The 25,000-nt window shown below is 46.4% G+C and overlaps 1 protein-coding gene across 1 annotated transcript in view; it reads right to left on the reverse strand.

Annotated features, from left to right (window-relative positions):
- Positions 1-25,000, reverse strand: part of LOC143287900 (sacsin-like) — a 109,866-nt gene that overhangs the window by 66,816 nt on the left and 18,050 nt on the right. Inside the window, exons 8-18 of the mRNA XM_076596141.1 lie at positions 24,778-24,918; positions 22,445-22,788; positions 19,041-19,723; positions 16,189-18,497; positions 14,179-14,397; positions 12,342-13,170; positions 8,781-8,940; positions 3,886-5,385; positions 1,985-2,318; positions 1,483-1,617; positions 22-124 (exon numbers count right to left, since the gene is read on the reverse strand). Of these exons, the coding sequence (XP_076452256.1) occupies positions 22-124; positions 1,483-1,617; positions 1,985-2,318; positions 3,886-5,385; positions 8,781-8,940; positions 12,342-13,170; positions 14,179-14,397; positions 16,189-18,497; positions 19,041-19,723; positions 22,445-22,788; positions 24,778-24,918 (6,757 nt within the window). The remainder of the gene's footprint in view (positions 1-21; positions 125-1,482; positions 1,618-1,984; positions 2,319-3,885; positions 5,386-8,780; positions 8,941-12,341; positions 13,171-14,178; positions 14,398-16,188; positions 18,498-19,040; positions 19,724-22,444; positions 22,789-24,777; positions 24,919-25,000) is intronic.

The following is a 25,000-nucleotide window of genomic DNA, read 5'->3' on the forward strand; positions in this document are numbered from 1 at the left end:
CCATGTCATTAGTGGAGAAGCAGGCGTCATTGAAGACACACAGGGCAGGGCCGTACACCTCCTCCCAGCCCTTGCTTAGCAGTCTCTCTGTGCTGTGCTGCCGGAAGTCCTTGACAAACACCACCTGCAATGCCATACCATTCTGTTCCATTCTATACTATTCCATTATATTCCATACTATCCCATTCCATTAAGTTCCATTCCATTCTATCCCATTCCATTCCATTTTATTTTATTTTATTTACTTATTTATTTATTTATTTTGTTGCTGCCCCATCATCTGCACCGTTTCAGTGGCATTTCTCCCACTCCGCTCATTTAGATTTCCCCATGCACGGCCACACCCGGGTTCGTCCATTGCAATTCCAGCGTCGGCAGTCCACATGGAACCATCGATGTTAGGTCGCCAGAGGGCCACACACCAGAGGAGACCCTGCACTGCTGCTGAGTCACTTCGGTGGTGTTCAGTGGTGCCTGTTCTGATTTAACTTACTTAGGACACCTCCTACTAAGCCCCCTACTGATGACAATAATGGCTCAGTCGTGGAGCCAGACTGAGTGAGCGTCCCTCAAACAACAGCCCCCAATGAATCCGCCGATACTGACGACATTGACAGGACTCACCCCAAGCACAGAAGTGGAGGGGTATCGAAACTGAGGTCACCATGAGAGCAGGGCATGAAAGGCCACAGACTTGAGACTATTTTGTTTATATTGATGATGATGAAGGAGGAGGAGGATGACGATGATGATGATGTTGCTATGGAGGTCCATTTTGGTTTGGAGACTGCGTGACAAGGCTGTACTCTACACTTCCTGTCATAATGATATCCCGGCGTTAACCAGGCCCAAGAGATACAGACACTTGCAGTGTTGGTCAGGTAATTAGAGCAACACACCCAAAGACGCATCCTTAAGTGGATGACACTTGACTGTGTGGTCCCAGTCTCCCCATTTAAGCTCACAGCACACTCAACTCTGGGTAGGAGCCGGCCACAGGCTGAAAAACCCACCTCCGCTGGGATTCGAACCCGTGTCCTCCCAGCCGTCAGTCCGCGACGCTAACCACTTTGCCACGGCGGCTGGTTACCATTCCATTTTATTCTATTCGATACCATCGCATTCCATATTGTTCCATTCCATTTCATTCTATTTCAATCTCAATCTATTCCATTCCATTCTATTCAGTACTATTCCATTCTATTCCAAACTATCCCATTCCATACTATTCCATTCCATTCTATTCCATACTATCCCATTCCATATTGTGCCATTCCGTTCTATTTCAAACTATCCCATTCCATTTTATCCTGTTCCATACTATCCCATTTCATATTGTGCCATTCCGTTCTATTTCAAACTACCCCATTCCATTCCATTCTATTCCATACTATCCCATTCCATATTGTGCCATTCCGTTCTATTTCAAACTATCCCATTCCATACTATCCCATTCCATTCTGTTCCACTCTATTCAGCCACCTCAGAAGCACCAGCATCATCTGCATTCTGCAGCAGCTCCTTGAAGATGGAGACATCTCTGCTGTACCCCTCCAGCAGACGGTTGATGCGAGTTGTCAGCTGCTCCTGCTGTCCGAATGACTCGGAAAACTCATCCTGAAACACGTGGGTGCACATGTACCGGTACTCGATTAAAACATGCAGACGTTTTGTCTGTTTGTTCAGTTTCATTCACAGAAAAGTGTGTGCGTGTGTGTGTGCACATGCATGCATGCATGCGTGTGTGCGTGTATATGTGCGTGTGTGTGTGTGTGTGTTTGTGTGTGTTTGTGTGTGTCTGTGTGTGCATGCATACACATGAACACGCGTGTGTGCGTGCGTGCATGTATGTATGTGTATGTGTGCACATGTGTGTGTGTGTGTGTGTGTGTGTGTGTGTGTGTGTGTGTGTGTGTACATACACGCGTGTGACAGCCTATTTTCACACACCCACATCCCCACACACCCCCAGGCCCCCACTTACCTCATCGTGCTCCCGTTTCGTTTTGACGCCAAACACCTTGGCCAGCGCCTCCGAGAAGGCCGGATGCAGAAAGTGCATGGTGCTGGACTCTGTGAGCCAGTCGCAGTCATCCAGACACAGATCTCCCACCAAGTGGAGATGCAGGTCTCTGCCAGGCAGCTTCAGGTCCCCGGTCTCAGAATCCTCCAGAGCTGCCCTCTGGTTGTCCGCTTGCAGCGCTAGAGGAAGAAGACTGGCCATCTTGCGAACGAGCTCCACGTCAGCCGTGTTCAGTTCCCGAGGTTTGTCCTCGCTGAAGTGTCTCAGAGCTTCCAAAATGTCTGCCACTGAGAAGCTGGGTGAGAGAGACGCAACAAAGACGTCTGTTTAAAATCAAAAGAACAATCCGCACATGTACAACATAAACTTTGATATTTGTAATAATGACATGATCTTCATTATACATGCCCTTTTTTCTGTTCTTTTTTGTATGTTACACATGTTGTCCTGTATGCCAAAAAAGGGGGGAAGAAAAAGAAAGAAAAAAAAAGAAAGAAGCAACATAGCATGGATCTGTGTTCAGTCCGTTCCTTGCCATAGTCATTCAGATCAGATGATATAACTAAGGCCCCATGTGCAGCATGCTGTCAGTGCATGTAAAAGAACCCACAGCAACAAAAAGGTGCAGGATCTCCCCTGGTGTGTGGCTTCCTGGAAACCTAACATCAATGGTTCCCTGTGGACTGCTGGCGCTGGGACTACAACAGATGAACATGGGTGTGGCCATGTATGGGGGACTGGGAATGCATGGCATGGGAGTAACGCCACTGAAATGATGCAGATAATGGGGCAGCAAAAAAAGAAAAAAAAAAGAAAAAAAAGGACTGTCCATGGCATATTCTGTAGAAAAATTTGCCTGGACGAATACACTTACAGACATGGAAGAAAAGGGGGAGAAAAAAGATGACACTGCACTGTGGCGATTTGATCTTCCCAGGGACAGCAACCAGCATTTCACAGAGAAATATGTCATGACAAACAATGCCATACAATACAGTGCAATGCAATGCAATACAATAATATGTGATCAAATGAAGTGAACATGACGTTTCAATGACAATATCATCCTGTTTGTTCTGGATGAACATTTAACTCTCTCCATACGAACGTCGAAAGAGATGACGTTAACAGTGTTTCACCCCAATTACCATCATCAAAATATTGGAAGTGGAAGGCTCTTATACTGAAGAGGTGAATGTTGACAAAGAATACCACAATACTGACGACGAAAGCTAAAGGTTGGGTCATTGAGACACCCACTGTACATCCGAGGGGTCTGTGTGGAGGTGAAGAGAGGACTGGCCGTACTGAGTGAGTTAAAAACTAAAGAGTTACAAGTCAAAGAGGGGGCACTGTGGCAGAGTAAGTTAGGCGCTGGGACTTCTGATCCAGCATTCACCAGTAAACTCATATGCCGTTTTACTTTAAAAAAATTTTGTTACAGGTATTATCAGACAATTAGCATGCTATTTCCATGCCTGTGCATCAACTCTTATCTGCTATGAGCCCCTCCACACACCAACACACACACACACACGCACGCACACATGTATGCGCGCACACACACACACACACACACAGTGACACACACACAGTGACACACACACACACACACACAAACACACATACACACACAGTGACACACACACACACATAAACACACGTACACACACACAGTGACACACACACACACATAAACACACATACACACATACACACACAGTGACACACACACACACATAAACACACGTACACACACACAGTGACACACACACACACACATAAACACACATACACACGCACAGTGATACACACACAGTGACATACACACACACACACACATACACACAGATAATCCATACCAGGTTGGCACTCCCAGGCCCCTGAAGAAAAGTGGAGACGACCTGTGGGTGTCATCCAGGGTAAAGAGATAAGGCTCCAGGTTTTCATGGGGCTGAAATGCCAGCTGATCAGCTCTCAGAAATTTTCCGTCTTTCCAGACAATGGCCTTATCTCGGAGCTGAGCCACAACATCCTGATGAAGTCTCTTAGCCTGCGTGTTGGGTCTCTCGAAGAAAGAGTTGAAGTGTTTATAAATGTGGCGACAGATTTCTCTCACGCTTTGGATGTTGGGGGTGGCCTGTTTGCTTACATCATCAGAAACGTGCAGTAAGTTGTTGACGACCATCTGTGTGAAATGCGGCCCTTTGCTGCTGCTGGCCTTGGCTCTGTGAACGGTGACCCCCAGTTTCTCCAGGGTCTCTCTGTCTGTGGGGGACAGGTCCAGTTGAGTCTCATCCAGCACAGCTGACCTGCAGCCCACAAGTTCCTTCAGCTCCTTGCAGTATGACTGGCAAGGCAGGACCCAGTCGTGATGTGGGTTTTTTTCTACAAACCACGACACCGGCCAGTCACTCGGCTTCTGAAGAGACGGGAGGAAGGGGACACAGGTCAGGGCACCAGTGTACGACGCCATCTCTTTTCCTTTCTCTTCCAGGACTGGCAGGTATTTGATGATGGCCCGCACCCTCTGACCGGCTGCCGCTTTGGAGTCCAGCCTCCTGACTGACTCCGCACGCTCAACAATATCCTCCACACTCACAACGTCCGTCACCATGTCCAGCTTCGTCAGCTGATCCAGCGCCCGACGACTTGCAAAGTCTGCATTTTCTTCTTTTCTGGGGAACCGACCGTCTTCTTGGATGTACATCTGAGCGGCCTTTCCTTGAGGGTGAACCAGACGGTGGGGAAAACTCAGTGCCCCATCAGGGACGCAGGGAATGCAGCGATGACGCTTCACCAGGTCAGTCAGCACTTCACTGCGTGAGAAAAGGGCATGGAAGACAAGCCGGTTTCTGTCAGACACCTCCAGGTCAGGGTCCTCCTCCTCTATCCTGGGAAAAAGAACATACCGGAAAAACTGCTCTTCGCTGATGACTCTCTTGTCAAACTCCCAATTTTCTTGGGAATCTCTGATGTTCCTGGTGATGTCCAACGGGATGTCGATGAGGGATCGTCCGGCACGACCCCACGGGGTAACGCCCCAGAACCTGTCCAGCACGCGGAGGGCGGCGCCGTGCAAGTCCTCATCCTCCGCCTTCAGGCCCGGGTCCAGGAACACCGCCCTGGAGAAGGGCACGGGGGCCCGGCGGTGCAGGAAGACGCTGAACTCTTCCCGCTGCAGCAAGCGGTAGAAGCTGGGGGAGAGCGCGCTCTGGGGGGTGGTGGCCCCGCGGGTGGTGAAGGTCCTGGGCCACAGGGCATAGAACGTGGCGCCGTCCACGTCTGCTGACTGCGCCACTCGCTGCAGGGCCGCCAGATAGGCTCTGGGAATGGGGTCACTGAACAACACCTTGTTCCACCTGAAACAACGATGATAATGGTGAATGCAGAAACAGTGCTGATAATGATAATGATGATGTGGATGGTTATAGTAACAATTTTGTTAATGATGATGATGATGATGATGATGATAGTGATAATGGTGACAATAACAACAAAAACATTAACAACAGCAGCAGAAGCAGTAGTAATGATAATAATAATAATAATGATGATGATGATAAATGGAAAAAAACCAATAATGATGATGATGATGATGATTATGATAACAATAATGATGATGATGATGATGATGATAATAACAATAATAATGTAATAATGAGGATGATGATGATGGTAACGATGACAATAGTAATAGCAGTAATACTAATAGCAATAATGATGATGATGATGATGATGATGATGATGATGATGATACAACTACTACTTCTACCAATAATAATAATACACTGATATTGTGCATCTATTCAGCGCATACCTTCAGCTCTAAGTGCATTGAACAGTACATGTGGTATGAGTGCTGGAGAGCTTTTAATGTTTGAACATCATCATTTCCAGCCTACATAGCACTGCCAGAGAGAGCTTTGACAATTGGATGGAATACCATCATTTCTAGTCGATAAAGTACGTACGTCAGCGCCCCCCTCTTCCCCTCGACTCCCCATCCCTCCCCTGTTAGTGGACTGAGACCCCGACATTAACTTGTCAGCACAAGTAGACTTTTTCGTGTATGACCATTTTAACCCCACCATGTAGGCAGTCATACTGGGTGGTGCATACATACCAGCTATGTTCTTGTTTCCACAACCCACCAAACACTGATGTGGATTACAGGATCTTTAAATCTGTGAATTTGATCTTTTGCATGTGTGCATACACAAAGGGGGTTGGCCTAGAGATAACGCGTCCGCCTAGGAAGCGAGAGAATCTGAGCGCACTGGTTCGAATCACAGCTCAGCCGCCGATATTTTCTCCCCCTCCACTAGACCTTGAGTGGTGGTCTGTACACTAGTCATTCGGATGAGACAATAAATCGAGGTCCCGTGTGCAGCATGCACTTAGCGCACGTAAGAGAACCCACGGCAACAAAAGGGTTGTTCCTGGCAAAATTCTGTAGAAAAATCCACTTCCATAGGAAAAACAAATAAAACTGCACGCAGGAAAAAATACAAAAAAAAAAGAAAGAAAAAAAAAGGGTGGCGCTGTAGTGTAGCGACACGCTCTCCCTGGGGAGAGCAGCCCGAATTTCACACAGAGAAATCTGTTGTCATAAAAAGAAATACAAATACAAATACAAATGTCTGCACACCTGTTGACCTCGGAGATTAGAAAAATCTCCACCCTTTACCCTCCAGGCGCTGTGACCAGGATTCGAACCCGAGACCCTCAGATTGGAGGTCCAACGCTTTAACCACTCGGCTTTTGTGCCCGTCATCACTTTTTTTAATATTTTATCAAACACAAGTCTGACTGCTGCTCGCTTGAAAGCATAATGTCCAGTTACTGGACGAGTCAAAACTCAGTAACATAAACCATCACAGCCAATTACTGGACGAGTCAAAACTCAGTGACATACACCATCACATCCAGTTGCTAGATGAGTCAAAACTCAGTGACATGAACCATCATACCCAGTTACTAGATGAGTCAAAACTCAGTGACATAAACCATCATACCCAGTTACTAGATGAGTCAAAACTCAGTGACATAAACCATCACACCCAGTTACTAGATGAGTCAAAACTCAGAGACATAAACCATCACACCCAATTACTGAATGAGTCAAAACTCAGTGATGCACACCCTCACACCCTATTACTGGATAAGTCAAAACTCAGTGACATAAACCATCACACCCAATTACTGAATGAGTCAAAACTCAATGACATAAACCATCACACCCAATTACTGGATGAATCAAAACTCAGTGATGCACAAGATCACACCCAATTACTGGATGAGTCAAAACTCAGTGATGCACACCATTATACCCAATTTGGAACTAAAAAATATATTCATATTTAGCATCAGACACTGCTCACACATTTCAGGCTTCCAACTGGACATTTTTCTACCTTTAGACTAGATAATAAGATGACATAAGATGAGATTAGAAGAGATACGGTATGGCATGGTACTGTATGGTATAGTACAGTCCTACTGAACACCACCGAAGTGACTCAGCAGCAGTGCAGGGTCTCCTCTGGTGTGTGGCCTCCTGGCAACCTAACATCAGTGGCTCCCTGTGGACTGCCGGTGCTGGGACTGAGACAGACGAACACGGGTATGGCTGTGTATGGGGGACTCAGAATGAGCGGCGTGGGAGTAATGCTAATGAAACACTGCAGACGATGAGACAACAACAACAACAAACTGGTGGCAATACCACCAAGCCACCACTACACACCTTGGAGTCAGTCAGGGGAAAAGTATTCTTTTTCTTCTTCGTTTGTGGGCTGCAATCCCCCATTCACTTGTATGTAAACAAGTGGGCTTTTTACATGTATGACATCCCCATTCACTTGTATGTAAACAAGTGGGCTTTTTACATGTATGACATCCCCATTCACTTGTATGTAAACAAGTGGGCTTTTTACATGTATGACATCCCCATTCACTTGTACGTAAACAAGTGGGCTTTTTACATGTATGACATCCCCATTCACTTGTATGTAAACAAGTGGGCTTTTTACATGTATGACATCCCCATTCACTTGTATGTAAACAAGTGGGCTTTTTACATGTATGACATCCCCATTCACTTGTACGTAAACAAGTGGGCTTTTTACATGTATGACATCCCCATTCACTTGTATGTAAACAAGTGGGCTTTTTACATGTATGACATCCCCATTCACTTGTACGTATACAAGTGGGCTTTTTACATGTATGACATCCCCATTCACTTGTATGTAAACAAGTGGGCTTTTTACATGTATGACATCCCCATTCACTTGTATGTAAACAAGTGGGCTTTTTACATGTATGACATCCCCATTCACTTGTATGTAAACAAGTGGGCTTTTTACATGTATGACATCCCCATTCACTTGTATGTAAACAAGTGGGCTTTTACATGTATGACCATTTTTACCCCGCCATGTAAGCAGCCATACTCCATTTTCTGGGGTGTGCATGCTGGGTATGGTCTTATTTACATAACCCACTGAACTGACACGCATTAAAGGATCTTTAATGGGCGTATTTGATCTTTTGCTTGTGTATACTCATGAAAGGGGTTCAAGCACAAGCAGGTCTGCACGTGTTGACCGGGGAGATCGGAAAAATCTCAACCCTTTATCCACCAGGCGCCGTTACCAAGATCCGAACTCGGGACCCTCAGATTGAAAGGCCAACGCTTTAACCACTTGGCTATTGCGCCCATCAGGAAGAAAGTACGACTTGCACGTCTTACCGTCCGCCCACGGACTTGCGGTCATCTTCAGTCTCACACAGGAGACTCCTGCGGTCTGAGCTGAGAGCGAAGGGAGCGTTGATGTGGACAGGGAGCTGCACCTCCGACACTTGTTCAGCCAGAGGAAGGAAGCAGAACAGGTGGCCGGTCCTGTAGAATCCTGCAGTCATCAAAGATTCAAAGAAATGTAATCCTCTGCCCCTTTCCCGGGTGTGGGGGATACAATTACAATACATGCTCACTGAATCACAACTTCAGTTCAACAATGTCACTAAAACAAGCAACACACACACACACACACACACACACACTGCATGTATATCAATGATTTGCAATGATTCAAACATCAACATATTGGCAAGTATGTTTTGGTTGTAACTTAAAGCTACAATCTCTTTCCAAGTTTCATGAATTTACTTAAATTAAGCTGCGTTTTCTTCCCAGTGTGAAATTAACTGCGTAAACCGAACATTGACATATGTGACTGATATTTGCCTGGCATCAATCTGTTTCAAAGTACAATATTTTTCGGACATTCTAAAACAAAATGAAATTCATCCCCAACACTTCCCATATTTCACTCCTTGCCAATTCTGTTTTCTCTGTTTTCACCTCCTCTTCTTCCTAATTCGATCCGCACTTTATCATTACTGCATCAAGCATCAAAGGATATATGTATGTATCTGGAAGTTGAAAGTTATATCTTGCAAGACAAAAGTCCAGTTTGATGCTCCAACAGAACAGACATTTAGTACTATCTTCAAGCGATTTTCTCCATGACTGAATGTACATATCTTTTAGACTTTGCAAGACGTTATGACAAAGAAATCATCATCACTGAAGGCGTGTCACTGCAAGATGTCTCAGCAAATCAACAGCAGATTATTATTATCATTATCAGTATCATTCTTCTTCTGCTTCTTATCATTATTATCATCATTATCATTAGCATTTTGTTATCATTCTTTTTCTTATCATTATTACTAACATCATTATCATTAACATTAGCCTCATCATTATTGAGACTGGAATAGCACCTGTCCTCGGTCAGACACTAAACTCTAAGCGCTTTACAGAGTCATTTGCACAACAGGCTGCCCATCTGGGTAGAGCAGACTGACAGCTGCCATCAGGCGCTCATCATTCGTTTCCTGTGTCATTCAATCAGGACTCAGTCACATACATGCACACACATGTATATCAAAGTGGGCTTCTCTCCAGAACTTTGCCAGGGACAACCGTTTTGTTGCTGCGCGTTCTTTTACAGGTGCTGAACGCATGCTGCACACGGACCCTCCGTTTATCACCCCATCCAAATGCCTAGCAACCAGACCACCACTCATGTTCCAGTGGAGAGGTGGGTGTGCGAGAATTCTGGTGAGTATGGGATTCGATCCTGTGCCCGCAGATTCCCTCGATTCCTTGGCAGATGCACCACCAGGCCACTCCAGAATATCTTGTTGCTTCATGCTGACAGGAAAAAGAACAATCGGCAGGGGCTCTACACCATCCTCCAGTTGGTCACATCAGGTCCAGCAGCCTTTAGCGACCATCTGGGCGGTGAATACACATCCACAGTGTCTAGGGCTTGGGATAGGAAAGTGGGGACCAATCCTCCTCTTCCACCATTTCAACCTTCCCAAACTGAAGTCAGGTACCCATTCACACCTGGGTGGAGTGAGGAAAAGTCAGAGTACAGAGCCTTTCCCCAAGGGCACAACACCATGCTGAAACAGGGACTGGAACCCTGATCACTGGTGAACACTGGGTCAGGGGTCCAATACCTGACTGAATCCGCCACAGCACCTGCTTAATAATTAGTCTTTGAACTGTATACGGCCCGACAAGCGCTTTGAGTCATGCTGCTGTCAGGCATCTGGCTAGGAGATGTGGTGAGGTGTATGTGGATTTCTCCAAATACAGTGACACCTCTTTGAGAAACTGAAACTGTACAGTACATACCTGTAGGGGACATGGCACCTGTACATACCTGTAGGGGACATGGCACCTGTACATACCTGTTGGGGACATGGCACCTGTACATACCTGTAGGGGACATGGCACCTGTACATACCTGTTGGGAACATGGCACCTGTACATACCTGGAGGGGACATGGCACCTGTACATACCTAGAGGGGACATGACACCTGTACATACCTGTTGGGAACATGGCACCTGTACATACCTGTTGGGGACATGGCACCTGTACACTGTACATACCTGGAGGGGACATGGCACCTGTACATACCTGTTGGGGACATGGCACCTGTACATACCTGTTGGGGACATGGCACCTGTACATATCTGGAGGGGACATGGCACCTGTACATACCTGTAGGGTACATGGCACCTGTACATACCTGAAGGGGACATGGCACCTGTACATACCTGAAAAGGACATGGCACCTGTACACACCTGAAGGGGACATGGCACCTGTACATACCTGAAGGGGACATGGCACCTGTACATACCTGAAAAGGACATGGCATCTGTACATACCTGAAGGGGACATGGCACCTGTACATACATGTATGGGACATGGCACCTGTACATACCTGTTGGGGACATGGCACCTGTACATACCTGAAGGGGACATGGCACCTGTACATACCTGCAGGGGACATGGCACCTGTACATACCTGTAGGGGACATGGCACCTGTACATACCTGAAAAGGACATGGCACCTGCACATACCTGAAAAGGACATGGCACCTGTACATACTTGAAAGGGACATGGCACCTGTACATACCTGTAGGGGACATGGCACCTGTACATACCTGAAGGGGACATGGCACCTGTATATACCTGAAAAGGACATGGCACCTGTATATACCTGAAAAGGACATGGCACCTGTACATACCTGAAAACGACATAGCACCTGTATATACCTGAAAGGGACATGGCACCTGTATATACCTGAAAAGGACATGGCACCTGTACATACCTGAAAGGGACATGGCACCTGTACATACCTGTAGGGGACATGGCACCTGTACATACCTGAAAAGGACATGGCACCTGTATATACCTGAAGGGGACATGGCACCTGTACATACCTGAAGGGGACATGGCACCTGTACATACCTGAAAAGGACATGGCACCTGTATATACCTGAAAAGGACATGGCACCTGTACATACCTGAAAGGGACATGGCACCTGTACATACCTGTAGGGGACATGGCACCTGTACATACCTGAAGGGGACATGGCACCTGTACACACCTGTAGGGGACATGGCACCTGTACATACCTGTAGGGGACATGGCACCTACCTGAAGGGGGACATGGCACCTGTACATACCTGCAGTGTACACACCTGTACATACATGTAGGGGACATGGTACCGGTGGGTACCTGCAGTGTACATAACACCTGTACATACCTGCAGTGTACATAACACCTGTACATACCTGTAGGGGACATGGTACCTGTGCATGCATACCTGCAGGGGACATGACACCTGTAAATACCTGCAGTGTACACGGCACCTGTACATGCCTGTAGTGTACACGACACTTGCGCACACCTGTAGTGTACACGGGACCTGTACATACCTTCAGGGCAGGAGCCCATCTCCAGCATGTTCCCTTCAGCGTCCACACGAACACCGACGGCCGCCAGGGGAACAAATCCTTCGTCGGTCGCCTCCCGAGCCATGGTGCAGGCGGGCCCTCTGCCTGCAGCCCAGGCCACACAGAAGTGACATTCCCGCCCATCATCGTCGTCGTCGTCATCATCATCCCCGCCCCTCCCCGCCGTTTCCCTGGACAGCGTGACCATTTCCACTACGCTCTCCACCTCAAACACCGGCGCCCCCTGCTCTACCGCCTCCTTCCAGAGGGCGGAGAAGTAATCCAGAGTGCTGCCCCCTTCCACCTCGGTGCTCCTGCCCTCCGACCCGGATGTGCTGCGTGTCACCGCCAGGAGTTGCCGGGTCTGTGCCAGGTCGCTCTCCAATTCTGGGAGGTGATGCAGTTCCAGACGAGCCACGTGTTGGAGGAATAGCAGCAAATTACCTCCCTTGTGCTTCAACCCATTGACGAAATCCTCTCGCTTGCTCCGGGTGAAAGCTTCCTTGGAGATGTTGCTCCTCAACGCCTGCTCGTCCGTTCTGAACGGGAAACGGAAGAGGGTTCCAGGGTAGGGTTTCCACACCGGATCCAGAATGTCGCACTCAAAGATCCCCTGGAAGGGCTGGAACTGGCTGGGCCTTTTCTTGAGCATTAGTTTGTTCATGAGGTCCCTAAAGTTCAGCTTCTTTCCCCGCCCGCTGTCCAGGTATTTCTCATGGGGATCCAGCAGGGCTAGAGTGCTCCCTGAGTAGATGCTGGGTACGTCGGTCAGGTTGTACACAGCGTTGAAGCCAAGGCCAAACTTGCCCACCTGGGGAACCACAACAACAGCTCAATAACAACAGCAAAAATAATGATGATGATGATGACAACGACGCCCCCCCCCCCCCCCCCCCCCCCCCCCAAAAAAAAAGATGATAATTATGATGATAACAACAACAACAATGATAATAATGGTAATGGTAATACCAATAACAATAATAATAATCATAATAAAAACAATAATAATAATTTGAACTATGATAACAGAAGGATCTGTAGTTTAGATTATTGTTTGAACACATATGTTTTTCGATTAGATTTGAAAGATTTGATAGTGGCTGGTTACACTGTTAGCGACAGGCTCTGAACATCAGATGACAGCTGAGTTTTGAAGTCTGTGCCGAGGTTCTACGACAGAAGAAAGTAAACCTATAAGCAAAGAACTGCAATATTACAACCAGGAAAAAAAACATCTACAAGATGACAAGTGTTTTTGATTGATTGATTTATAGGGATACTTATACAGCACCTATCCTTGGTCCAAGACCAAGCTCTAAATGCTTTACAAACACAGGGTCATTTGCACAACAAGCTGCCTACCTGGGTAGAGCTGACTGACGGCTGCCACTGGGAACTCATCATTCATTTCTGGTGTCATTCAATCAGATTTCAGGCACACACACATGCACACTCAGACAGACCTGTAACATTTTACGTGTATGCCTGTTTTGTTTACTGTTTTATTTACCCCACCATGTAGGCAACCATACTCTGTTTTCAGGGATGTGCATGCTAAGTATGTTCTTGTTTCCATAACCCATGGAACGCTGACATGGATTACAGGATCTTTAATGTGCGTTTATTTGATCTTCTGCGTGCATATAGACACAAAGGGGGTTCAGGCACGAGCAGGTCTGCACATATGTTGACCAGGGAGATCAGAAAAATCTCTGCCCTTTACCTGCGAGGCACCATTACCGGGATTCGATCCCGAAACCTTCAGATTGAAAGGCCCAACGCTTTAACCACTTGGCTTGTTTTTTCTGCATCATCTAACCTTGCTGCAGTCCTCCTTCTTTGTGGCTCCCCCAAGCTTGCACAGGTTGTTGAAGTCAGCCTCGGAGAACTGAGCATCGTTGTAGACCCACAGCGCGGGGCCCTGGAAGTCCGCCAGTCCCTCGGACAGCAGTCCTGCTCTCCACTGACCGTTGTGGCGGCAGTCCACCAGAAACTTGACCACCGAGGCCCCTGCGTCATCAGCGTTCTGCATCAGCTCCTGATTGGACGGCAAAGTGGTCACAGTGACATGAGAACAAAGACAGCACGCATCACAAACTTGTACACGTCTCCTGATTGGACGGAAAAGCAGTGTCACAGTGAAACGAGAACAAAGACAGGACGCATCCAGCAAACTTGTGCACGTCTTCTGATTGGACAGGAAAGTAGGTCACAGTGAAACGAGAACAAAGACAGGACGCATTCAACACACTTGTGCATGTCTCCTGATTGGACAGGAAAGTAGGTCACAGTGAAACAAGAACAAAGACAGGATGCATTCAGCAAACTTGTGCATGTCTCCTGATTGGACAGGAAAGTAGGTCACAGTTAAACGAGAACAAAGACAGGATGCATCCAGCAAACTTGTGCACGTCTCCTGATTGGACAGGAAAGTAGGTCACAATGCAACAAGAATGAAGACAGGGCAAGTTCAGGGAATCTGTGCACATTTACTTTACACATGTACCTACCAGTAGTACAAAATCATATCTACATATAACGCACAGCTCTTAACAGACCAAAGAAAGTGGTTAAACATCAACCTCACACCCAGTCAAACAACAGGACCTCATCCCTACTGTTTCAACATTTTTGGGAGATTAAATGTCGGAAGTGTAGATTTATCAATACAAAAAAACAAAAAACAAACAACAACAACCCCCCCCCCCCCACCATATATATATATATATATATATATATATATATATATATATATATATATATATATATAATCTTGGTAATCAATCCCAAGTTTGGTCACAAGGGCAGATACCTGACCTTCATTCACACACATACACACACACATACATACACACATATATATATATATATATATTTTTTTTTTTATACACATACACACACATCACTGGTAAGAAGTCTGTTCTGAAAGATTTATCATCATTTTCAGTCAATAGGATAAACTTTAAAAATCTAACTTTTTTTTTTTTTATTCAAGAAGAATTGTAGAATAAGGTGCACTCTTGTAGTTGTCATGATCATATTATTATCAACCTGGTGACATTCTATAGCAACATTAGAACTAGCGAACCAAGGCTGAAGGAAGCTGACGACAGCATGATGAACTTTCAACACAGTAACGTTTCCAACGGTATTAGTGTAGTATAACACGAAAGAAAGAAACATGAAAACCAGACTTCCTCCGTCATGAACTGGATTCATTGTTATTGTCGTGTTTGAAACCTAACTCACGGAGCCCAGTAAGAAAAATGAACAGGACATGTTGGCATTCAAGGTGAAGGTCGCAGCTCCACTTTAGGTTTTGCTGAAGACTGATTTGAGTCAACTTCTTCTTTTGCATGGGCTGCAACTCCCATGTTCACTCGTCTGTACAAATGTGGGCTTTCACATCTATGACTGCTTTTACCCCCGCCATGTAGGCAGCCATACTCGGTTTTCGGGTGTGTGTCAACTGTTTTGCTGTGTGCCTTAGCCCCATTAATGATGCCTGCATCTTTTTTAAACAGTCAACATCAGCGTTCAACAGAACTATAAGATCAATTATCTCCCAATCACACACAAAATTGTAGGATGAGCGCACTGTTTTCAGCATTATGCCAGCTGGTCATATGTATCTCTGCCTGCTAACTCATTAAACAATCAGTGTGTGTGTGTGTGTGTGTGTGTGTGTGTGTGTGTGTGTGTGTGCGCGCGCGCGCATGTGAGTATGTGTGAGCATGCGTGCCTGTGTGCGTGCATGTGTGTATGTGTGTGCACATGTACATGTAAGTGACGAAGAAAGACAAAGAGTGAGTACTGACACGTGACCCACCTTGGGCACAGAAAAGCCGTCAGTGTAGCCATCAGTCAGCAGGTTGTGCAGCCTGGTCGTCAAGGGCTCTTTCTGACCAAAAGCAGTGTCATCAATGTCAATGTCATGCACTCCACTCATCGTCCTTGCCTTCAGGTTCAGAGCGCCCAGATTCTGAGCAAGGTGTGGATCCACAATGGGATGAACAAAAATCAGATCCTGAACCAGATCCTCCTTCAGGAGATCCTCTATGTAGTCAGGATCTGGGGCGAAAGTGCACAGCTTTGCCATTTCCATGCGAAGGACACAGTTGTCAGAGGTGTACACGGGCAGGAGAATGTCCCCTGTGGGGCAGCATCCCACAGTCTTGAGGATGCTGTTCACCAGCACCAGGTCCTTCCTGTTCTGCAGGGAGGTGTGCTTGCCCTGTATCTCCTGCAGCACCACCTTCAGCAGCTCCTCATCTTGACATGGACAGCAGCCGCAGGCCACAAAGAAGTCCTCCAAGCCTTCGTCAACAAGGTCGGAGGGCAGAGGGAAACGGTAAGGCGACAGCCGAATGTCGTCACTGTCCTTGGCCTTCACCCAGAGTTCCGTAGCTTTCCGGAAATGTCCATCAGCCTTGACACAGGCGATGTTTTTCATCCTCTTATACATTTCAGGACAATCCCACTCTTGATGGAGTTTCTTGAAGATGTCCACCAACAGTGAAGTGAAGTGTCTTCGTGAGTGGGTGTTCCCAGTTTGTGACTGGTTCTCCTCAAATTTGGAAAGGAGGACCTTCAAGTGTTCAATGATGTCCTCCAATCTGGGTTCATGAAACAAAGAGTGCAAGAAACAGCTGCTGTCCATCTGCAGTGACACTGGTCTCACGCCGCCAACAAACTTGAGGAAAGAGTTGTCACACATGTCCACCGCTCTGGCAATTCCACAGCTGTGGTAGTCTGCGGGACACACAGGAAGTGCAGGAGGATAGTCTGGAGGAATGCCCTCCTTTGAAGTCATACATGGCAAGCATCGCAGATGGGCCAATGTCCGGATCTCATCATGAGAAAATATTGAACTGTGGTGCAGGAGAAAGTTCCACAACGCTTTGGCTTTCCTCTCCGCAAGAGAAACCCCAGAACTTGTACTGCTGCAGAGCTTGTGAATCTTCTTTGCCGTGCCGATCAAATGAAAGCTGGTGACTGACTTGACATCACGCATACCGTGCAGTTGAAGTCTGCCAAGGATGGCTGCTTTGCGCTCACAGAAAGCCTTGGAAGGGAAAAGATCCTCTCCGTCAAAAAGATCTTTCAGCAACACATCCTGTGGATCGTACAACTCCCCCACTTTGCACATCTTCCCCGAGATGATGGAGGGAATAAAAGGGACATCTGCAGCCAGGTCTGCCAGGTGGCTGTTTCTGAATCTATCATTCAGAATAAAGTACTCCATGAAACCTAAAACATCACCATGGTCATAACCATGATTCAGGGATGACAAACGACGAAGCACCTTTTCCACAAGATCCTCCAGACTCATTTCCTGTGCCCCAAGGGCCACTGCCAGACTGCGGTAAGAGCTGAGCTCCTGGCTGCAGTACAGTAATTCCGGACAGAAGCTGGCAGCTGGAGGAAGCGTGTCATTGGGAGTCATCCTTCCGTTGTCTCTCACGCTGGAAAACCCTGCACCCCCTCCTCCCTCAGACCCATACAGCTTGCCCCTGTTGTACGCCTCTGAAGCCTTCTTGCAGCAAGGCCACACGTAGAACAGTTCAAGATCTGTGAGCACACGCCTGGCAGCTTCCCAGCTTGCATCCATGCCCAGCTCATTGCTGCTCAAGATCTCCACGACAGCATGGCGCTGTGACTCTTTCGCCTGGCTGTTGAACCTTTCAACGACGTCCTCCACCACTACTGGTGGTCTCTCTGACAAGGTGGCCAAGGTTTGCAGGACACCCATGCAGGTGGGGGCCTGGACACGGCAGTGCAGCACCTGTCCGTGCTGCAGCACAAAGTCCGGAAGTGACGGGAGAACGACGACACCCAGGTGAGAGAGGGCGGCGGCGAGGTGGGGTGACGCCGGGGGGAATCCCGTCAGCGTCCCACAGACGTAGTTCCCACGCAGCGGCATCAGCGCAAACCAGCCTCCCTCCAGGGGCCGTGGCAGCAGAGGCAGAGAGTCGAAGGCCTGCAGGTCCTGATGGAGGAGGTAACTCCACACCTGTCTGATCCAAGAGTTGTCCTCCCTGACAGTGATGGTGTCCAGGTCAAGGTACTCTTTCTCCAGGCTCTCCTTCAACAACTGGGGCAGGTTGTCGTCTGACACCAGTTCCAGGTCTCCAAAACCTGCAGCAGTTGTTAACTCTTTCACTGCCAAGTTTCTGTGTGAAAAACACTCCCCAGCACCAAATATTTTCAGAAACGATGCCCTCAGTCACAGGCTTTGGTTCATGTCAAAACACAATGGACTTGTTCATTTCAAACTCAAACAGGCGTCAAAGGTTAGTCATTGCTCTAATGGCAGGAAAGCTGGTTGCAGCTGTCAAGCTACATTACAATGTGAAAAATGGGCTTATCAACATTGCCCCTTCATTTTGCGCATTCATACATGTGTTCTCCACTGGGGTAACCACCACCACCACCATCATCACCACCACCAGTACCACCATTATCTAGATTTTGCTTTCTCCCAAAACAACAACAACATACAGTCAATACAAAACAGCATCAAGATCAGAATAACTTTGTCACCTCAGCAAGAGAAAGGAAGAGTGGTGAAGTCTGTGACACACACCAATCACAAACAAACCAAATACCCCCCCCACCCCCCACCCCTATCCTCCTCTCCCCCTCCCGCCCCCCCAAAAAAAAATACCACCACCACCTGACCTTCCTGGGCTAACTTCTGCAGACGACCCTGCAGACCGGGCGGATCTTGGACGCAGCACAGCTGATGCCGAAGGCCGGGTAACAGACGCAGGTCTTCGTCATCTTGACCCCGGCACACGTACAACCTATGACCTCGCCACGCATGGAACGAGCCGTCAGCTGCCGGAAACAGGAGCAGGCCCTGCAGCAAGGCAGGGTGGGAATGCCGGCACAGGTAGTTGAGGAGGAGATGCTTTTGCTGGGCGGTGAGGGAGCTAGACCACCTGGCATCACCCTTCATCACCTCGCTCAGTAGTTCTGGACACACCACCCTCATGCCCTCCGACCCTGCCACTTCCCCATCTCCCATGGTGGAGAGCCGCTCAGACAGAGCTGCGCTGGGCGGCGGTTCCATCCTCAGACCTTCCATGGCGTGCCGTGGGAGGCGGACCAGCTTGATGTCGCAGTCCATCAACGCTTGCACCACTGCCTCCTCCGAAGGGTTGTCAAGGTCGTTGGCAGGGGAGGCAATCAGAATGGCGTCTCGCCGACAGATCCACAGGCCCCCTCTGACTGGGGTGAAGAACAGAGGGTGGTGAGGGAGTGTGTGGTAGAGGGTGGGGAGGAGGGGGCGCCAGTGGGTGGTGACCTTGTTGGGGTCGGGCCACAGTTGATACAGAGCGTCGGCTGTCAGTAGGGGGGTGCTGGAACACACACACAGCGGCAAAAGGCAAGCGTGCACTGCCCGTTTATTATTGTTACCATTATTATGAGCGCTTATGCCTAATCTTGAAAATAAGCCCAAGGCGTTTACAAATAGAACACACATGTAAATATCAAAAAGGAAAAATTGAACACAAGATACCAAACATTATCAAAAATTATTCACCCCCCCCCCATCCCCCTCCACACCCACAATACACAAAAGCACATGTGCACGCACACACATGAGTTAAAGCACACAATCACAAATAGTACACAATCAAAACTACAACCAACAAATTCTGAAACTATCATTTCAATCACGGTGATGGCGTCTATGTGTGAGAATGCGTGTGGGACAAATGCTGGCTGGCTCACACACACACACACACATACGCTAACACACACACACACTAACACACACACACACACACAGAGTGCACAAAAGAGGATGCATGTGTACAAATACTAACACACAGAGGTGTGAATGGGTACCTGACTTCAGTTGCGGAAGGTCACAATGGCGGAAGGAGAGGACTGGTCCCCGCCTTCCTGTTCTGAGCCCTTGACTTAACGGACATTAATTAACCAGCCAGGTGGCAGTAAAACACTGGGGCCTGTTCAATGGGTTATGGAAAACAACAACAAGCCCAACAGGCTCACAACCCCTCCAAATGGGCAGTGACTACCTCACCGGCAGAGTCAGTACTGTCAGAAAGTGTAAAAACGATGACAAAAGTTATAAGCCACTTATGTAAATAGCAAGCGCGAGAGATGCAGTCCACATAAAGAACAAGAGAAAGACAATACGAGACGAGACAAGACAAGATGAAACAAGATGAGATGAGACAAGACGAGACAAAGACAAGACAAGACGAGACAAAGACAAGACGAGACAAAGACAAGACAAGACGAGACAAAGACAAGACAAGACGAGACAAAGACAAGACAAGACGAGACAAAGACAAGACAAGACGAGGACACAAACAAGGACAAAGACAAGACAAGACAAGACGAGACAAAGACAAGACAAGACGAGGACACAAACAAGGACAAAGACAAGACAAGACGAGACAAAGACAAGACAAGACAAGACGAGACAAAGACAAGACAAGACGAGGACACAAACAAGGACAAAGACGAGACAAGACGAGACGAGACAAAACAAAGAAAGAAAAGACAAAGACAAGATGAGACAAAGATGAGACAAAGACAAGATGAGACAAAGACAAGGACGAGACGAGACAAACAAAGAAAAGACAAGATGAGACAAACAAAGATGAGACAAAGACAAGACAAAGACGAGACAAACAAAGAAAAGACAAGACGAGACAAACAAAGATGAGACAAAGACAAGATGAGACGAGAGAAAGACAAGACAAAGACAAGTCAAGACAAGACTAGAGTAGACAAGACAAAGACAAGACAAAAATCTTTATCTATGAGGGTTAAACATCAGCCCATGTGACTTTTCTTTACATGCTGCCATCACTCATGAGGGGGGTCAAGAAAAAGAGAGAGAGAGAAATAATTAGCCAAAAAGGGATACAATTAATACATATCAAATAGAAAAAAACAAAAACAAAAAAAAGCAAGAACATCTACACTCATCCTTAAAAAAAAAAAAAAAGGGAAGTGCATGTTGAAAAGTGCATGTTGGGGCAAAGAGATGGATATATATATATATATATATATATAGAAGAAAAAAGAATGAATGAATGAACGAAATTTGTTTAATGAGGGAAGTGGAATAAGTAAGGTTGGTTGTTTTTTTTTCATCCAGCCCCCAAGGCAAAGAAATTAAACAAGTACACAAAACAAAATAAAATAAAAACTACAATGATGCTACAACTATCACTACTACCAGTACTGCTGCTACTACTACTACAACTACTGCTAATAATATTAAGTAAATGAAATAATAAGATATATTCCAAGAAAGAAGAGAGAGAACAAAATGATATTGTATCAAGAAAGACAAATTCAAATACTAAAATGGACACTTCACACACACACACGCACACACACACACACACACAAAATACACTTGTATATGCATGAATACATAACCATCCCTAATTATAACGAAAGTTATAATAATAATAATAACAAGAATAATAACAATAATATAAGAAGAAGAACAACAACAACAAATAATAATAACTGTTGTTATTATTATCATTTTCATAAGATAACAGTGCATGGTATTTCATTTCAACATTTCCTAAGAGAGACAGAGAGATACAGAGAAAAAAAAAGAGAGAGAGACAGAGGCAGAAGCATCTAGAGGGTCCTCACAAGCAAATCAAAGTTATGAATCTCATAATGTGTCAGAATTATCACTCTCTTCATTTATTTCTTTGAAAAAGAGAACACCATTTTAAAGACCACCAAGACTGTAAGACACCATCAGCATCTATTTTCTACACACAGCTCGCTAAGGATCTATCCAAATACAAAGATGATGCCTGTTCTCTGGATTCTAACACCACCACTAGACGTAGGGAAAGTGTTCTTTCTTCATATTCCCGATGATGTGATATTTCAAACAGTTGCACTCTCTTTAGCCTCCATATGTTATAATTGATAATAACATCATCATTCACTTTTTTCCACATTCGCGAATGCGCGCATTTGGCCTGAAATGATCAAACCATCTAGATCTGGGAAAAAACAATGCAAACAAACAAACAACAAAAACAAAGAAAAAGCTGTACACACACCTCGCCAAAGACCCAACTTCACCAGAACATCTCCCAGCTAGTTGGGTCAGCAGCACAACGTAAGCCCTCGACAAACTCTCAGACACCAACAACTGGTTCCAGAGCAGAGCGTCATCAGAAAGCTCGTTCTCGCTGCTGCCCTCAGATTCTGTGACTGGCCACTTGACGTGACAGCGGTTCTTGCTCAGCTCAAAGAAGCCATGGACGTGTACTGGCAACCCCGTGGGACTGGGCCGCTCGGGGGGGAGGGGGAGGAAGGAGAAGAGCTGCCCGTGGAATGCCTCTGATGGACTGTCCAGTTTAGCGGCTACCCCCACGTAGGGACGATGGGACTGGCTGTGTCGCTGTGAAACAACAACAACAAAAACAGGTTTATGTCATTGTTGTTGTTGTAGTGTGTTGAGTTGTGTTGTGTTGTGTTGTGTGGTGTGTTGTGGTGTGTGTGTGTGTGTGTGTGTGTGTGTGTGTGTGTGTGTGATTGTGTTCTTCAGTTTAACATATCTTCACACACTGTGATTTTAGACGAGACAAAATCGATGTGCAAATGAGTCAGAAGCTAACATATTGTACAGTGCAAACTTATAATAAAAACAACAACAACAACTGATCTGTGAAGCAAACTTTCAGAAATTTTTAATGACAACAAAGAAATTACCAACAATATCTCAAAATGATTTTTCAAGAAAGCTAAGTGTAAAGGCTTTAACTCTTTCACCACCATAGGCGACTTAGTTGACTCAAGTATGCACTGCCAAAGGCGACTTTTGTCGACATTGTGGGGTCATGTTGATAAGACCTTTTTTCACATTGTAACAAAACTCGACAGCTGTAGCCAGTTTCCCACCAATAGAACGATGGTTAACCTTTGCTCCCTGACCAAGTTTGAAGTGAACAAGTCCATTGTGTTGTTTTGACATAAACCAAAGCCTGCCACTGAGAGCATCGTTTCTAAAACACTTGGCACTGGGGAGTGTCTTTCACACAGAAACTTGGCAGTCAAAGAGTTAAATCTAAAGCCCCATGTTCAGAAAGTTATGCGTTTGAAAGTTTTCCTTCATAGTATCATGTTCCTTGCCATCTTTTCCACCTCCACCCTGTACCTTTCCAAACTGCCCCCCTCTGGACTTAATATGAGTCTATGGGTAGGGCGATCTTTTCCTATGGTTTACAAGTTTTGAACACTTTTAACTTGAATTCTACATGGAATGAGCGAGACATGAATGAGCTGATCTTTTTAGCATTGTTTTTCTAATCAACCCTCTAACATTATTTTTTGTGCTGAGGTGAGTGAGCTGATCTATTTAGCATTGTTCTAATTCTTTCACCGCCAAGTTTCTGTGTGAAAAACACTCCCCAGCACCAAATATTTTAGGAACGATGCCCTCAGTCACAGGCCGCAGTTCATGTCAAAACAACACAATTGACTTGTTCACTTCAAACTCATCCAGTGGGCAAAGGTTAGTCATTGTTCTATTGGCAGGAAACTGGCTGTCCAGCTTTGTTACAATGTGGAAAATGGTTTTATCAACATAACCCCTCGATGTTGACAAAAGTCACCAATGGTGGTGCACTGTCTAGTCATCTAAAGTTGCCTACAGCAGTGAAAGAGTCAATCAACCTTTTTAACACTATTTTGTGAGCTCTTTGACTGGCTTTGAGAAGTGATGGGCACTCCTTCTTGAAATGACCTCTTTGCAGTCACTGGGTGGGAAGCAACACAATGTCATTCTTCCTCTTCTACAGTTTCTCCACCTTACTGTTCACATGTATTTATAAGTTTTGGTGGTTGTTTTTCTCTGTGAATCAGAGTTAGGCACATGTGTGAATGACCAGTGTGTCTCAGTGCTTTGGTCTGCCCTCTGCACAAGACTGAGCAGTCACTACATAAGTACTTATTATCATCATCATCTGATCTGGTGCATGTACCTGGCAAAGAAAGAATATCCTGACTTTTATCAACAGTTGTCTGTGGCGTATTTGTAAGATCCGTTGGCCAGACAAAATAAGAAACGAGGACCTGTGGCAAAGAGGGGGACAGGAACCAGTGGAGAAACAGATCCTGATACGAAAGTACGGATGGATTGGCCATACATTGAGGATATCACCATCCAGCACTACACGCCAGGCCCTGACCTGGAACCCCCGAGGGAGAAGGAAGAGAGGACGGCCTTAAAACAGTTGGAGGCGGGACACTGAAGCAGAGCTGAAGAGGCTGGGATCCAGCTGGAGGGATGCAGAAAGGACAGCCCAGAGTCGAGTTCAGTGGAGAAACGTCGTTAATTAATGGCCTATGCTCCACAGGTAGTGAAGGACCTAAGTAAGTAAGTATGTACCTGGCAGAGATCACGGAGGTCCATGGACATGTCGTTCAGCCCCTGGTGGTAGTGAACCACAACCCAGTGCTCCTGGTCACTGTGCTCACTGCCAGCTTCCATGAAGCATCTGTCCACCCTCAGGTAACTGCAGCTGTGCACCTGTCAACATGTCAACCTTGCAAGTCACGCCCCTCGGGTATATGGCAGACGGGTGAAGAACAACACACGCATGGCAAGGTAG

Source organism: Babylonia areolata, chromosome 12 (assembly GCF_041734735.1).
Source record: "Babylonia areolata isolate BAREFJ2019XMU chromosome 12, ASM4173473v1, whole genome shotgun sequence".
NCBI lineage: Eukaryota > Metazoa > Mollusca > Gastropoda > Neogastropoda > Buccinidae > Babylonia > Babylonia areolata.